The sequence below is a fragment of the Acanthochromis polyacanthus genome, chromosome 5 (genome assembly GCF_021347895.1).
Source record: "Acanthochromis polyacanthus isolate Apoly-LR-REF ecotype Palm Island chromosome 5, KAUST_Apoly_ChrSc, whole genome shotgun sequence".
In the NCBI taxonomy this organism is placed as follows: domain Eukaryota; kingdom Metazoa; phylum Chordata; class Actinopteri; family Pomacentridae; genus Acanthochromis; species Acanthochromis polyacanthus.
Window position 1 is genome coordinate 29,608,413 of NC_067117.1, and position 16,140 is coordinate 29,624,552.

At 38.6% G+C, this 16,140-nt stretch overlaps 1 protein-coding gene across 4 annotated transcripts in view; it reads left to right on the top strand.

Annotated features, from left to right (window-relative positions):
* The window catches only part of epha8 (eph receptor A8), a 140,964-nt gene that overhangs the window by 52,390 nt on the left and 72,434 nt on the right, over window positions 1-16,140 (top strand). For all 4 annotated transcript variants that reach the window (XM_051948476.1, XM_051948478.1, XM_051948479.1 and 1 more), the window contains exons 3-6: window positions 7,561-7,614; window positions 10,927-11,070; window positions 12,777-12,926; window positions 14,827-15,142. In XM_051948476.1, coding sequence (XP_051804436.1) covers window positions 7,561-7,614; window positions 10,927-11,070; window positions 12,777-12,926; window positions 14,827-15,142 — 664 coding nt within the window. The remainder of the gene's footprint in view (window positions 1-7,560; window positions 7,615-10,926; window positions 11,071-12,776; window positions 12,927-14,826; window positions 15,143-16,140) is intronic.

The following is a 16,140-nucleotide window of genomic DNA, read 5'->3' on the forward strand; positions in this document are numbered from 1 at the left end:
CACGCAGGCACACATGCTTCACACCACAACCCCCGAGTGAAGATGAATTTCTCTATGTGAACCGAAAAAATGTATATTCAATCAGTGTACAAATTATTTGTACATCGGACATGATCATAGCAAATTTAGTAGCAGGGTGGCCTGGGTCAACACATGATTCATTCATCCTGACGCACAGCAGTGAAAAGACTGCAGGCCGGCGCTGCATGAAATGCTGTGGATCAGCAGCTTATTTATATACAGATACATTCATGAGTTACGTTGCATTGACAATTCATGGTAAAATGTGGGTGTGTTGTGGGTGGAATGTGAGGTGGATCCACCTGTGCAATCTTCCAGCTGGTGTGTGATTTATCAAGAAATTGCATGCAGCTGTGCTTACGCACAGTTTTATAAATCAGGGGTGAAGGGCATACGCCCTTTTCATTTTATAGGCGTACGCAAACTTTAGTATGAATCCTACGCAATGTTTTATAAATGAGGCCCCTGACCTTTAGCTAAGTTTAAGTGCAAAGATCTGGAGGATATTTTCATATATTATGATATGAAAAGTGTAGAAGTGCCAAAAGCAGCAAGACTGTGAGATAATTCCTAGAACTATAAGTGCTAAGATGTCAATGTTGTCTTGACACCTTTTCACAGGTGTTAAACAATCAACAGCACTGATTAACAATTCACATGACTAACTATCAGACTCTATTCAAAGAAATCTGAAAACTTGAAGTGGGAAAAAGTTGTGCTATGTGATTAATTTTGATGCTTTAGATAAATATTAAACCTATCCGAGGCAGTTTGGAAGTGCTTTAACCTAAATCTTTAATAAATTTGTTAAACATTTTGCTTTAAAAACCTTTATTTGGTCTTCTTTTTATCCATTAGAGTTGGTTAAAACATCCAGTGTTTGACAAATGCTCTGAAAATCTATTTTTAGATATTTATTGTCGTGTTGACAGACAATTTATATTCATATACGAGTGTACCTGCAGTATATTTGATTTCTCCTCATGAGAGATCCGATGAGTTGACAGGCAGAAAGCAGATGTGCAGTTTACAGCCAATTAATTTCATACTCTCTAGCCTTTTCTCTTCTGTCTGTCCCTGTTGTTCTTCACTCCTCTCTCCGGCTGACACAAACCACATCCGAGGACACGCTCGCGCTGCATTGTTAGTCGGCCGCTCCGTGAAGCGCTGCATTTTCTGTTGTCGTCATGATAGAAAACTCTTATCATGCTCTCTGGAGATAAACATGTCCCGCTGAATCTCTCACTTCTTCTTTTCCCTGTCTGTTTGCTGAGGAAGAGCAGAAAAGATTTTCATTATTCTCACGACTAAATAACAACCAATCTGGCCCAATCTCGTCCCTTCCCCGCTTGCCGAAACAGCGCCCAACTTCCTGACAGTCAGTCGCTGTGATTTTTTTATTTTTTTATTTTTTACTCCTGGAGGAAATTACCAGCAGCTAAAATGTAAGATTTCATGGGAAAAAGTGAAAAAAAGAAGGGGTTGAGAGCGCAGTGATGGCAAGATGGGAATAATGAGGGAGAATGAGAGGTTATACACCCCACTAATTAGCCGGGGTCTTCGCAAGTTCAAGGACGGTTTCAATTTAGCTGATAAAGATGAGAGGATGAGGAAAGGGAGGGCAGGGTGAGATGGGTGAGTCGTTCTACATCTTAATTATCCCGTGGTTTTTTTGGCTGTCGTCGCCTGGGGGGATTCGTGAGCGGGTCTGTTGGGGATGGGGTGAGTTGAGGGCTGAGGAGAGGAGCTGGAGGGCTTCCGCGGAAAATCCAGACGTCTTATCCGGGACCGAGTTCAGCTGGGCGTGGCCAGGGTCGAAAGTTTGCCTTTTAATTACGCCGTCACTTGTGAAAATGTGCTCAGCCCAGGAGGATTATGGGTACCAAAGGGGTTAAACACAGGTGCATTGTTTTCCTTCGTGCTTGCATTCAAACTGGCGATGCCCTTGTTTGTGATAGAAAACAATCAGCGCTATATGCGGCTTCAGGCTGAGATTTCATGTGAAAAGGATTCAAAGGAGCATTGGCTTTCACTTTTCAGTGCCTGTAATCCTCGGTAGAGTTTTTTTCATCTGTGTTTGTGAAGAAATGTAACAGGTTCTTGAAGTTTATTGCCTCTATTCAAGGACAGGTCAGCATCCACTGCAGCGCTCACTTTTTGAAGTTGAACCTCACGATTCATTTGTGAGCACAGAAAAAACGATGGTCCTTTGAATAAACTACAGTGTACTTATATAAATATAACTGGGTTATGGCCACATGCAAAAGTTACCACCGTGCTCTTTTAAGGTCATTTTAAAGCTCTTTTACTGTAATCTCACACTGTTTGCTCCTCTATTATTATCTGAACTCTCTGGATTGTCATTTCTTTTATTACAGGCATGTTTTACCCATGATGCTCAAAAGTTTGTTTCAAAAAATAACTAAAAAAATGCTGTGTTGTTTAACTGTTTGGAGCAAACAACATGAGAACTAATAAGTGAAGTTTTACATGCCTGGATTTCTAGTAATTTGCATTATTATAAATGCCAGTTGAATCTTAAACCCTCTCAAAATGCGATCTGTCCCATGATAAGTACGCACTAGTTTTTGAAGTTTCTCTCTATTTCATTGCCAATGTTTACCATTGGAAAAGGCAGACGTGCTGGCTGGCTGCCTGTATTTCTTGTGCGATGGGCCAGTCCTGTTTATACAGTTGCAACACCCAGTTCAGATAGTTTTTCCTCATGGTTGCCACTGTCTTGCACCACTGGACACAGTAATAAACACGGTAATAATGTCACTGTTCTCCCTTTCCTCAAATGAATCATTTTTTAACTGATACCTCATCCTTTTAGCCTTTTAAATGACCTTGGTTTGCCTCATGTCACATGCAAAAAAATCCTGTTTTGACAAAAGTAAAAGAAGGAAGAAAGCTGCACTCAAAATCCCATTCCCCTGCAGTTTGGGTTAAGCTGTTTGCATGAACTTTTGACATTTCACAATTGAGACTCCGGGTAAGCATGAATAAACCAGTTGACAGAACATCCCTATTTCCTCAATGACAGAGCTGTGCTGCTGTTACGTCTCATACAGGAGCAGGAAGGATGATATTTTCCCCCTGACATCAGAATGTACCGTACAACTGTGCAGGTGGATTTGAGCTGACAATGGAAACTATAAGCACAAGGCATAAAGTCTTCCTATACAGAAATAAGCTCCTGAGGAGTTCAGCAGCAACTTCAGCAGGCAGAACTGCAGTACGTGCTTCTGGGAACTTTACGTATTTGACAAACGGTGAGTTATTCTCATATAATTGCCCGATATAATTATTTACTATGGTAACATTTATTGTATTCAACACTTCTGCTGTGAGCTGGGAACACTACGATTATTATTTGATTCATAATCTCCATGTTAGTATTGAGGGTTAGCATGTCTGCTAATTTGCACTAAACACTGACCTTTGTGCAGTATTTCTGTATTTTACATTTAATATTAATAACGAACTACAAAGATGCCTTTGTAGACAAAATGATTTGCTGTCAAATTACAGGAGTGTGAAAAACATCATATTTTGACTAATAATATCTTATTGTCCTCTGTAAAGCTATTCTATTGTAATATATAATAACAGCATTTCTGTTCTAGAGAGTTTTTAGTTCATGTATGTTGAGTTGCACAATTTTTATTTTTTATTTTATGTTATTGTTCAGTTTATAATCTGTCATCTTCCATTGCATATCTGTCATTTGTAGATGTTTATTATCCTTATACTACGATACTGGTCAAAAGTTTTGAGACACTTTCGCATTCAAATAAATGAGAAGCTGTCTCAAAACTTTTGACCAGTAGTGTATTGTATGCAATATTTTAATTTTTTTCTTGCTTTGTTGTTTTTACTTCCCAATACGTTACAATAATTACTCAGATAGAGAGAAATGTAGAATGTTTTAAATATTTTACAGATGCTCACGTAGCCACATTTTCACAGTTTTGTAATAATTCTGAATAATTTAATTAAAATGGACAAATCTTTGGACATAACCATACAGTGTGCAATTTAAATAATTAATTTTCTACTCACCCTGAGGGTAAAGTGAATTATTTTTTGTTTCCATTGACATCTTTAGAAAAAACAAGAAAAGCAAACAAATGTTTAATTAAATCACGGCCAACACTGCAATCAGAAGTTTATCCAGCTCCTTCTACGCTGGTAAATATTGTACATTTAAGCTTTTCTTTGGAACATGATGATATGAACCAAATTGCGTTTCTACCTAGTTTGTTTCACCATCTGGGAACCATGAATGCCTGCATGGAAATGTCATGGAAATCCAGTTTCTGAAATGTTGTAAGTTTGGACCACATTGACAGATTTACTGACAGATCTAACTTCAAACCCCCCAAATTGAACATCCGTCAAGGCTAAAGACATTAACAACAATCATCTCAGACGTCTGCTGAAACCTTTACAAATCCATTTGGTGCTAAGAAACCATAATTCAGACCAGGTCCAAAGTCTCTCCTGTCTAATCAGGGTCTCATTATTTTGCAGGTATAGTTACGGTGGATTTGAATGAACTTGAGCTCTTCTTTCTTTCATAGCTTTTATTGTTGGTTAGTTTTACGCATATTTGTCTTTGAAGCATGTAAACACATTATTTAGGTTTTTCTGACTTCACATTTCATCCTGCAGCAGCAATATTGTTGTTTTATGGTTGCTGTTTCCCAGTGCAGCTGCTTGTTAATTGATCTAATTAATTGATTGTGGGTTTGGGGCCAACTGCATTTAGGACTGGGTCTAATTATCCTCGGGCCATGCTTGGGTTCCCTTTGGATTGGGTCTGTCTTGTTGAGAACAGATATCTTCTGATACACACAGACCTGATCCAGTCGTGATTCCAGTACCTCAGTCACAAAAACTCCAAATCATCAACTTCAAATGAATGGCATTAGTGAGTTGTGAAAAACAATGCAGCGTGAATGAATCCATTCTGTCCTGGACTGAAATCCAAACACATTCTGTCACGTTGACTGATTAGACTGCTTATTTCAGACTTGACAGTTAAGTGACAACTAAGTATACCGGTTCAAGTGTATCTTGCAAAATGAAATGCAAATGCATGCGTATGTAAATGCCTTGTTTACACTCGCTGTGCTTGTGAAGACTGGAGCAAAAATAAACGACGTTAAGAGAGCCTGAAGTCTGTTCATGTAAAGACGTTTATTTTCAATCATCTTGTTCGACACTGCAAAAAGTTTTCCTGCGCGCCAACCCGTTGGTGCATTCAAATAAATCAGAGTTTTGAGCATAATCTCTCTGTGTGTTGTACTACATCAAGTCCTTGCATTTTCTCGGCATCTTGTTGATAAAGGACTTCGGAATGCAGCTTATATTTCTTCCCAACATACACAGTAGAGGAGTGGAACGTTCATATTTTCTCCTGCTGCTGGATATTACAGGTGCAGGGAGGTGTAACGCACATTAACACATTTAGAAATACCAACACATTTCACTTACCGTTGCTCCTTGTAATTCTATTATCACCTGCCGGCGCCGTTCAGTAAACAATGTAAATCTAATCACATACATGAGGAGCATCTCATTAAAGGAAAAATGTGGCCCGCTGGAATTACATTATGTGGATCTGAACAATGCTGAGATGTAGAACACATGATTGCACGTGTTAAGTGTTTTTCACAACGGAGATGACGGAATGCATCAGCATATTTAAAACCCTCATGAAGAGTTTAGAATTAAGCTTTCAGATCAAGTTTGTATTTCATGCAAATAATAAACACCGTACAGTTTGTCACTCTGACACACACACCAATCAGCTACAACATATGAACCACATTAATCATCTTGTAACAGTGTTTTGTTTGGAAACCCTCTGTACTGTCATTTATGTGGATGCTAATTTGACACTTACACCAAAATGTTATTGCAGAACAAGTACCGATATCACAGTGTAATAATGTGTTTTGGGACTGAAGTGAGTCACCTGAAGGCAGCTGAAAATTTGGCAAAATTCAAGCTGCAGCAAATTATCAGTGTCTGAAGTGGAGACAGATGGTTCATTGGCTCGATCTGTCATTATCGGAGCCTTCTTTTGGTTCTTTTCTTTAATCGTTCAGCAAAGAAACTCTTCTTTTCCGGTCACAAAAAGAACTGAATAGGTGCTTGCAGGTAAAAAAAAACCTTTGAAGGCAATTTTTGGACATCGTTACCTCAGAGACCAAAGAAATGATTTCTAAGTAGTTTGTAGGAGAATTAAATAGTACAGTATTGAATTTTTAATTGATGTAGGTTTCTGTGATGTGAGTTTCTGATAAGCAGATAATCACATGTTAATGAAACACAACACATCAACATAAACCATTAATAAATTCCATTTTGGACACATAAGCAATGTTCTGTTGAGAAACATTGGGTCCTGGCATGTATGTAGATTCTACTACACAGCAAAACAGTGTTAAAGAGTCTAATCATGCACATAACAATGGCACTGTCCTACCATAATGTCTGATTTATGTAACTTCTGCACTGCAGCTGTTATACCAGGACAGGTGATGTGACTCCATATGTCATTTCATATCGTTTGTCGGCTGTTAAGTGTTCTCCGTTCCTTCAACGACTATGTCTAAGAGGCTTAAACCAAGACAGACTCTTGCTATAGTGTGTTAACCATTTAAATTATTGTCTTTGCTACACGCTGATGCAAGATTAGGAGTGATCCCTGCAACACCACAGCAAAAACTTGCTCAGGAACTGCAAAAAGAGCCCCAGATGTTCAGATATTACAATTTCATTTAGCAGACGCTTTTACCCAAAGCAACGTACAATTGAGAGTAGGTACAACATGAGGGAGGTAAGCAGGAAGCACTTAGGACCTTGCCTAAGGGTCCTCATTGGACAACTGCACCCTGACTGGGATTTGACCCACCAATCTCTTAAAGTCAAAGGTTTCAGTCACAGAGCTCTCCAGCTGCTATCAGTGGCCTTACAGAGACCGTCCTACGTTTAGGGATGGCTGCTCCAATGGTCACTGCTACATCGACACAAACCAATCCCTTTACAATTTGCAGTTGATCAAGCATCTGTGATAACCTTCAGAACTAGCCAGATTCATGAACACCCCATCCTGCAACACATATTATCCTGTACTCCAAGTGGTCCATGGTCCATGCCCTGATGGATTAGAGCTGGTTTGAGCACAAAGGGGACCTGTACTACGCTAAGAAGATGGTATTAATGCTGACCAGTGTAATAATGAAGGCTGAAATCACCATCAATCACCTGGAAAGTTAAGGCACATTGCTCATGGTACATGTGCTGCACTAGCATGACTGCCGCTTGTGTGACAGGAGTCCTCACATGCTTCATTGGAAATCAAAGCTAATAATGGTGGGATGATGTGGTTGGGGAGGCTCGCAGGCTCACACGATCATGTGGGAAATGTAGACAGCAGCGGAACGGTTTCGTGCATGTGAATCTGAGAAATGTTTGAACATGTGACTAACATGAGATTGTTTCTTTCTTTCTCTCTTCCCGCAGTGGGATGCCATTAATGAGATGGACGAGTACTTCAGTCCAATCCACACATACCAGGTGTGTAATTTTCTCACTGTGCAATGGGGTTGAATGTGTTGTCAGGATGAGTAATTACAAGAACTTCAATGGCAGATATCGCTTTGATCCTGGTGAAACAGTTTTTTGTTAACCTGAATTATATTTGATTTTCAAACACAAACAGTACAGTAATTAAAACGAATCATTCCTCAATATGTTTTTTTTTTATTATTATATTACATATATTAAGATATTAGAGGAAATATTATTCCTTGTGGGGTATAAATATTGAAGAAAGTTTATTATTTAGTTCTCTGTGCTGTGTTTAAGTACTTATGACAGCTGTGGCTTCCATCACATCGGACACATGAGCACACAGTGTGCATAAAGGAAAATACAGTCATGTGGAAAAGTGAAGAAAGTGGAAATTATTGGCTTTTATTTCACATATTTGGACAAGCAAACATTTGATCCTCAGTGAATACAGATAAAGGTGATGTACTGGAACAACATCACAATATTAGCTTTTTAAATTCAATAAACTCATACACAGAAGTAAGATTATTATGTTATTTATGAGGCTACATTTGCCCCCTTTAAACAAAAACAAAAACAACACTGTTTGCTTGTGTCATTATTCTATTTGAAGATCCTTTTCACCCTCACATTTCATACAGATGATCTGATATTTTCTTATTTTAGTACCGAGTCATTTCACCTCAATTCACCAAATTTCACAAAAAGTTCACACCTATTTGTATGATTTATTTTTCCATGCATACATACACTACCATTCAAAAGTTTGGAGTCACTAAGAAATGTCCTTATCTTTGAGATAATTTTTTTTCAATGACAATAACACTAAATTAATCAGAAATACAGTCTAGACATTGTTAATGTGGTAAATGACTATTCTAGCTGGAAACAGCTGATTTTTTTTAATGGAATATCTCCATAGGGGTACAGAGGAACATTTCCAGCAACCATCACTTCTGTGTTCTAATTCTACATTGTGTTAGCTAATGGTGTTGAAAGGATAATTGATGATTAGAAAACTCTTGTGCAGTTATGTTAGCACATGAATAAAAGTGGGAGTTTTCATGGAAAATATGAAATGGCCGGGGTGACCCCAAACTTTTGAACAGTAGTTTATGTTATTAAGTAAAGCATGTAAAATCTGGGACCATTTGTAACATTCGTTTTTGAGTTAAAAACTCTTAAAGAAAGTGGATTCATGATGACTTTTGCGCCATTTTCTTTGCACAGATCTGTGCAATCGAAATAAATGAAAGCATGAGCATTTCTTCATCAAATTTGCTCCATCATACAACTGGTTTGTATTATTCTATCAAAGCAGGGCTCTACCACTGAAAACCACATGTACATAGTAACGAACCTGCAAAATTTCAGGACTCTAGCTATATTTCGTTATCAAACAATCTAACAGAAGAAAATGGCACAAAAATCAACATGAGCAAACTGAAGATGTTTAAGTATGGGGCATTTAGTGAATTGAGGCAGAATGACCTTACTGTTTTACATGATGCCAAATTCAGTTGAACAAATAACTCTGAGTTTAATAATAACTTTACTTATATAAGCACACTTAAGAACAGAGTTCACAGTGCTTTGACAGTCAAAACATGCCACATAATGTCTCTCCAGAACACATTATTCCAAATGGCCTCTTTTTTGCTTTCACTGGCAGACTGTAGTTTTTGCTCTAATGTTCCATTTGGACGACAGCTCTCACACAGAGTTCTATTGTGTACAGTCTTTATCTGGCTGTAGCACTTTCACACCAACGGCTGCAAAGTTACGTGCAGATCCTGCGATAGAACTTTGGCTTCTTGGAGACTTTTTTTTTGCATCAAGGACTAATCTAAATGTCTTCAAATAAAATGAGTTGTTTCTAATAATTCTGAAGATCCTTTTAAAATCTCCCATCAAGCAAAGGCAATGACAGTCTTTTCTGAAGGCCTCAGACAGCTCTTTAGATCTTGGCATGATAATACTAAACACTTCAGTAGCAAAGAGAAGAGCCTCAATGTTCAGAGGTTTTATCAAAACAAGGTTCTCATCATTGACACCTGATCTGGAACCCTCAATTTTAATTCAGTGTATCTGAAAGTGTGATACATTTAAGGCTGTACTTTTTTCATGTGAGTAATCTTTTTTTAGGCTATAAAAATGACAACAAATTGTACATTTTATATAACTTTTGTTAAGTATATCGCCTATATCACAGGAGCAAAGGCTTGCCTGTTCAGATATGATGAAAAAGTCAACAATTTACTTGTGTTTTCACATGGCTGTATATGTTTATTTAATCCATTCACTGCTGCAGTAACATAGAGCTTTGGGTGTTCATGTTTTATTGCTCACCCTGCAGTCCATTATAACTGTATCACAAACTATGGCCAGAATTACACTCAACAATTTAGAAATATTGTCCCCCGACACACAGGAAATTGAGTCCCTAAAATTATTTATTTAGATTTTAATTACTTTATTTGTCTAGATCTTATTTACTTCATAATGCTGTCACTATTTTTAGGATTATGTGCTTTTTTTTTAAAGGAAAGAACAAACAAATGTTTGTCTTCCATGAAAATTAAACTGTAATAGACCTTTCTCAGAACTATTTTCTAACATATTTAGGACCAAATGATGAATGGATTCTAGAAAATTGCTAGGCAGAATTCATAATGAAAATAATAATGGGTTACAGTCCTGTTGTATAGCTTACATTTATACTGACTCATATTGTTGTGGGTAAATACTAAATTACAGTTTCTTGTAGGCCTGAAAGAAAAAAAGGATGAAAGCATGAGACAATACGGATACGAAAAAAATCTTAAAACACATATCAACTTTATAGGTCATAAACTTCAACACCTTTGTGCAGCCATACAAATGAATGAACAGTAGATATGAACGGTGCATTTCTAAAACACCAAACACGCTGTTAAAGATGCTGTGTGGAATCTTCTATCATTAGCATGTAAATTCTATAATATTTTCCCTCAGTGGTTCCAATCATTCTGACCAGTGTAGATGTAGTCTGTTTAAAATTGTGCACAACTACATCATGCAAAATCATGACACACTTCACACAGTAGCATGATGTGGACTTCTACCATTCAGAGTTCAGGTCCATGTTCATGTCAGATCAAGCACCGTCATCAACGCACATATTTGCAGTTGTGAAGAGCTTTAACCAGCTGTTCTGCTCTTCAGGACAAATTGGGAGATTGAAAAACGCTGAAAGGATGCCGTCCTTACCTTCTTCAAAGCCTGTAATGTTTCTCTGTATGTATGATGTTGATGTAGCATCTTTTCGTGAATCAGGTCTGTAACGTGATGAGCCCGAGCCAGAACAACTGGCTGAGAACGGGCTGGATCCCACGAGAGGGAGCCAGGAGGATCTACATCGAGGTCAAGTTTACCCTGAGAGACTGTAACAGCATGCCGGGAGTACTGGGCACCTGCAAGGTAACACACAGACAGAAGGAGTGGAGAGGGAGGAATGAGGATGTAAGATTTGTGGGAGAGTTGAAAAACAGAGCTGCTAAATGCACACAATGTAACTCACGTTCTGTTTGAATACATGGTTTTAAACATTATAGTAGTTCCTCATATATATTGACAAGTATGTAAGTTCAAAGGCTCTTCATAGCAGTAATATCTCATAATCTGTGTCTGGTATGCAGATATAGTGTGCATGGCGTCCAGATCCTAACATTCTGCATGCTAACACTTCAGCATTTTTAATTGGAGCACTAATTAGCATCATCCAAAACCTGAGAAAGCGAGAACTTGCTGCGGCTCTCAGGATGGGTTGTGAGTTAACAACCCAAATATAGTCCTGACAGGCCGTAAATGGGAAACTGATCAAAGGAGATGTTTGGATTGTTGGTTGATTCACTCAGAGCATCAAATGTTGCTGTTCTGTCAGAGTGACTGACTAATTTTTGTTTATCACCCATCTGAGGTGCCATAAATACCACAATCTCAGTGTTTTCAGTTAATTAAATAAGTTTAACTTTGCTGTTTGACATATTTTTGTTTGGAAAAGTAAGCTAATGTTTGGACATTTCTGGACAATTTCCGAGATAAGCTATGGGGTGTCATTTAGTTTTTACAGATATGCATGAAACCAAAATGCAATTTTTCCTGTATGTGTTCATGCTAACTAGATTTTATAAAATCTTATCACACTCCAGTCAGATTTTTTTTTCAAATTAACTGGTATTGGTTACATTGGCAGTTCAAATCAAACAATTAGATTATAACGATTCACAAAGAAATTACTCTCAAACTGGAGCAAACCTTCTTGGACATGTACAACAACTAATGGAAGGTATGGGTGACCAATGTAAACAATGCTGAGCAGTTTTAATGTTGCATAAATATAATTTATGAGGTGAAAGAAGCAAATGAAACTGGACTTTGTTCCAAACCTGAGTTACCGTTCGGCTGATTAAAATGAAAATGCTGGGGTTGGATGGGTGTTTTTTCGGCTTCTGAAGGGTGGCAAGAGTTGCATAGATGACTTTCATATATTTTTTGTTTGTGGCAGGTACAGTAGGTCGTTTCTTTTTAACTTCCCTTGCCACAATCCCATCGGTAGCTATTTCAAGACACTGGCTATGTCCAAAATCATCTGTTCACTCCCTAATTCTTGTTTGGAGATCATATGAACTATGTGGGGAGCATCTCGACAAAAGTAACATTTCAGAAATTACTTGAGCTATTAGTTATGTTGCTCGTTAGCTGTGATTTGTGCTGTAGCAGCATAGCACAAACACATTAAATTCAAAGTTCGCATGGCTAAGAAACAGGTAAAATCTGATTGAACAACACAACCTAAACGTTTTTTTTTGCTCTCGTACGTCTGGATTGCATTCTCCTTTGCACAGTGCATTATGGTACATATTGCTTGTGCAGTACTTTTACGGTGCATTGTGGGATATTTTGAGTGCACTATACAGGGTGTAACAGTTGTAACCTAACATTTGGACAGCACAAAACACCCTATATAGTGCTCTATATAAGGTTTATTACTGTTTACTGTCATTACCTTTAGAAGTAGAAATTAAGACTAATGCATCTTCAAGATACACCAAGAAGTCCACAAGCTGCCTGCTTAGGTGGTCTGTGCCTGTCTGTAATAATGACTCCGGTTGTTTATTCTACAGGAAACCTTCAACCTATACTACTACGAGTCCGACAGAGCGGTGGGCTCGGCCATAAGGGAGAACCAGTTCATCAAGATCGACACCATCGCTGCTGATGAGAGCTTCACCGGGGTGGACCTGGGAGTCCGCAGACTCAAACTCAACACAGAGGTACGAGCCACAGCACTAAACAGCTGCAGGAATACTTAGAGGCAAATTCCATTCCACGCTCTTTAAAGCAACATCCCACTTTGGACAGTAAGTTTGTTCCCAGTCTTTGCACGTACACCTCCACAGGAGTTCAAGACGAGCTGGAAGCATCCTTAGCCCTGGAGAGCCTCTTCCAGTCTCGCCACTCAAGCTGTTTTGTGCTCAGTGCTGCAGATCTGTGAGAGAAGGCAAACAGCGAGGCTTGCTTCACCGTCTTGGGAAATACTTTGATATTGATACAACTTTAAATTTGATACTGCATCGTGGAACTACGCTGTTATTGATATTTCACACTGTTACAGAGATGAAGATATGAAAGAAACTGTATAATTCATTGCTCAAGTCTTTATATTTAATCCTGAGTTATCTATAAGTAGAGCAAAAACGTAAAGGTTGCTGCTGTGCTGGTATAATGACCTGCCTTTAAGTCTTCCCTCAGTCTTTTTTCTTCATTTCCACTTTACTGTTGAAGCATGAGCAATCTGAAAATCCTGCAGTAAGTTATTGAAATTATAGATTATTTAATAGCAAATCCTACCTTTAGAAGACAAACTTGTTATTAAAATGTAGACACAAATGAGATCTGTAATTTCCTATAACTTGTTTGGAACAACCATCTATCCCACATCATGATATGACATTTGAAAGGTTGTCCAAAATAAAGTTATTCTCTGTGAATTATCAAAAACACATCCAGGGTACCTGTACTTGTTATTAGACATTTTCTCATATGGTAACAAAATACATCACAAAAAAAAGAGAATTTCTGACTTGGATGTCTTAATTATTTGCAAATTTTCACTTTCAACTTTAATATCAAATAATTTGTGGTCATATTATTAAAAAATGCTCTTCCATAAAGGGTTCATTATGCAGAACCCCTTAGGATCAGCGGAGAAACAAAAGACTAATGTGTTAATCTGTACTTTCAGATTTGCTGTGATTGCTCTCAATTTTGAGCACAAACATCCAAATGACTTCTATCTTCACAGAACAAGGAAAGTCCAATTTATTCCGATGTAACGATAGCTTTAATGCAATGTAGTGTTTTTGGACATTTTGGTGGTATTCATTGTGCTTTTCACACCATTTAAATGTTACTTATCATTCATTGTTCTGTAGTGAACGTAGTTTCTTACAAATTTGTGCGGAAAATCAGAATCCTGATCGTGGGAGAACTACCCATCACCAAACATCACACACGGATTTATGGACATGGGCAATCAGAATGAAAAGCACAAGTTGGCACTTACTAATCTATTTTGTTTCACTGACTTGTTCCAACCTTCAGCTGTGAGCCATAGTTGCTATTTAATCTTAATATATGCAAAAGTTACATTTTCAGATGTTTGCACTGAAACTTTAGTAATACAGTTTGAAATCAGGGTGCTAATGAGATGTATGGTTTGAAAGACAATAACTGAACAATGTAGAATCTTTTTTGTTTTCAGGTTGCTGTTAGGAGCAGAGCAGCTGATGCTAAAAACCTCAACACCAGTTCAAAGATTAATATAGGGCTGTGTTCACGCTGAAACCACTGCAGCAGATACTGTTTGAGCTTTTAATAAGAAAAAAGTGAGAGAACTTTCCAAGCCTCAGTAAACTGCTACATGTCCGTGTGTTCCTTGTGCTACAAATTGTGTACTGGGCTGTAGCAATAAAGTAAATGGTGAGTGGACCCAGCCTTACATCAGCTACTCTACTGTGTAAACGCAATTTCAGAATTTGAGAGCTGGGAAGGAGACTCACACTGTGAGGGAATGTGTCGTGTAATATTTGTTGTCAAAGTCAGAAATAAACCCGTTTTCTCTCCCATGATGAGCTGCATTAGATGTGATAAAGGTGTCATGTCTTGCTGCAGGTGCGAGGTGTTGGACCTCTGAACAGACGAGGCTTCTACTTGGCCTTCCAGGACATCGGCGCCTGCATCGCTCTCACATCGGTGCGGGTTTACTACAAACGCTGCGTAGGCGTGAGCCGTAACCTGGCCGTGTTCACCGACGTGGTGACGGGCGCCGATTCGTCCTCGCTGGTGGAGGTCAGAGGTCAGTGTGTGGATCACGCAGAGGAGAGGGACACTCCAAAGATGTACTGCAGCGCTGAGGGCGAGTGGCTGGTGCCCATTGGGAGGTGCGTTTGCTCGGCTGGGTTTGAAGAGCACAGAGACTCCTGTGTCGGTAAGTAGCTTGGTTTTATTTGGTTTTGTTGGGCAGCTGCCAGTTGAACTTGGGTGCAAAACAAGCAGAGTGTCCGATAAAATGGACTAAATGCAGGATTCTGGGACTGCAAGTCCATGATTTTAGCCTTAAACTAATGCAGGCTAATGTTCTTGACACAATCGTTGACTGTAGGTTGCCATCAAGGACGTGTTTTCTTGCATAATTGTGTAACCTCAAAATCCATAGTGTCCTGTCAGTAAGGAGATATTTGCTACTCTGTCATAGGTAAAAGTCAGTAGACCACAATAAATGGTCTTCCAGCCATATTTTGGTGCAGTTTATTTGCAAAGAGGACTTAAAGCAAGATTCTGGGGTGAAAAGTGTGTGATTTTAGCAGTAAACTAACTCAAGCTAAGGCTCCTGAAACTCGTGCTTCTTGTGGGTTACCATCAAGCTTTCCTACATAATTAACCAACTTCAGAATCTATCATGTGCAGCCAAAGAGGAGATATAATTTGCTAATCTGTCAGAAGTTGAAAGCCATAGACCACCTCATAAGTGGTCTTCCAGCCGGATTTTGGTACAATTTTGCGTGCAAAGGGGACTAAATATTGGATTCTGTGACCGCAAGTGTGTGATTTTAGCACAGGCTCATCTTCTTGACACAATTCCTGATTGTAGGTTCCCATCAAGGAAGTGTTTTCTTACATGATTCTGTAACTTACGATTCTATACTGTGCAGCCACTGAGGAAATTCACTACTCTGACATAAATAAAAAGCAAAAGACCACCCATTTAATGGTCTTCCAGTCATATTTTGGTGCAGTTTATTTGCAAAGACAACTACATGCAGGATTCTGTGGCAGCAGGTTTGTGATGTTAGCATGCATTCAACCCAAAATAATGCTTTTGATGCCTGTGCTGATTGTAGGTTACTATCAAGTTTTCCTGCGTAATTATGTCACCACAGAATCCATAGTGTGCATTCAGTGAGGAGATATTTGCTCATCTGTTAT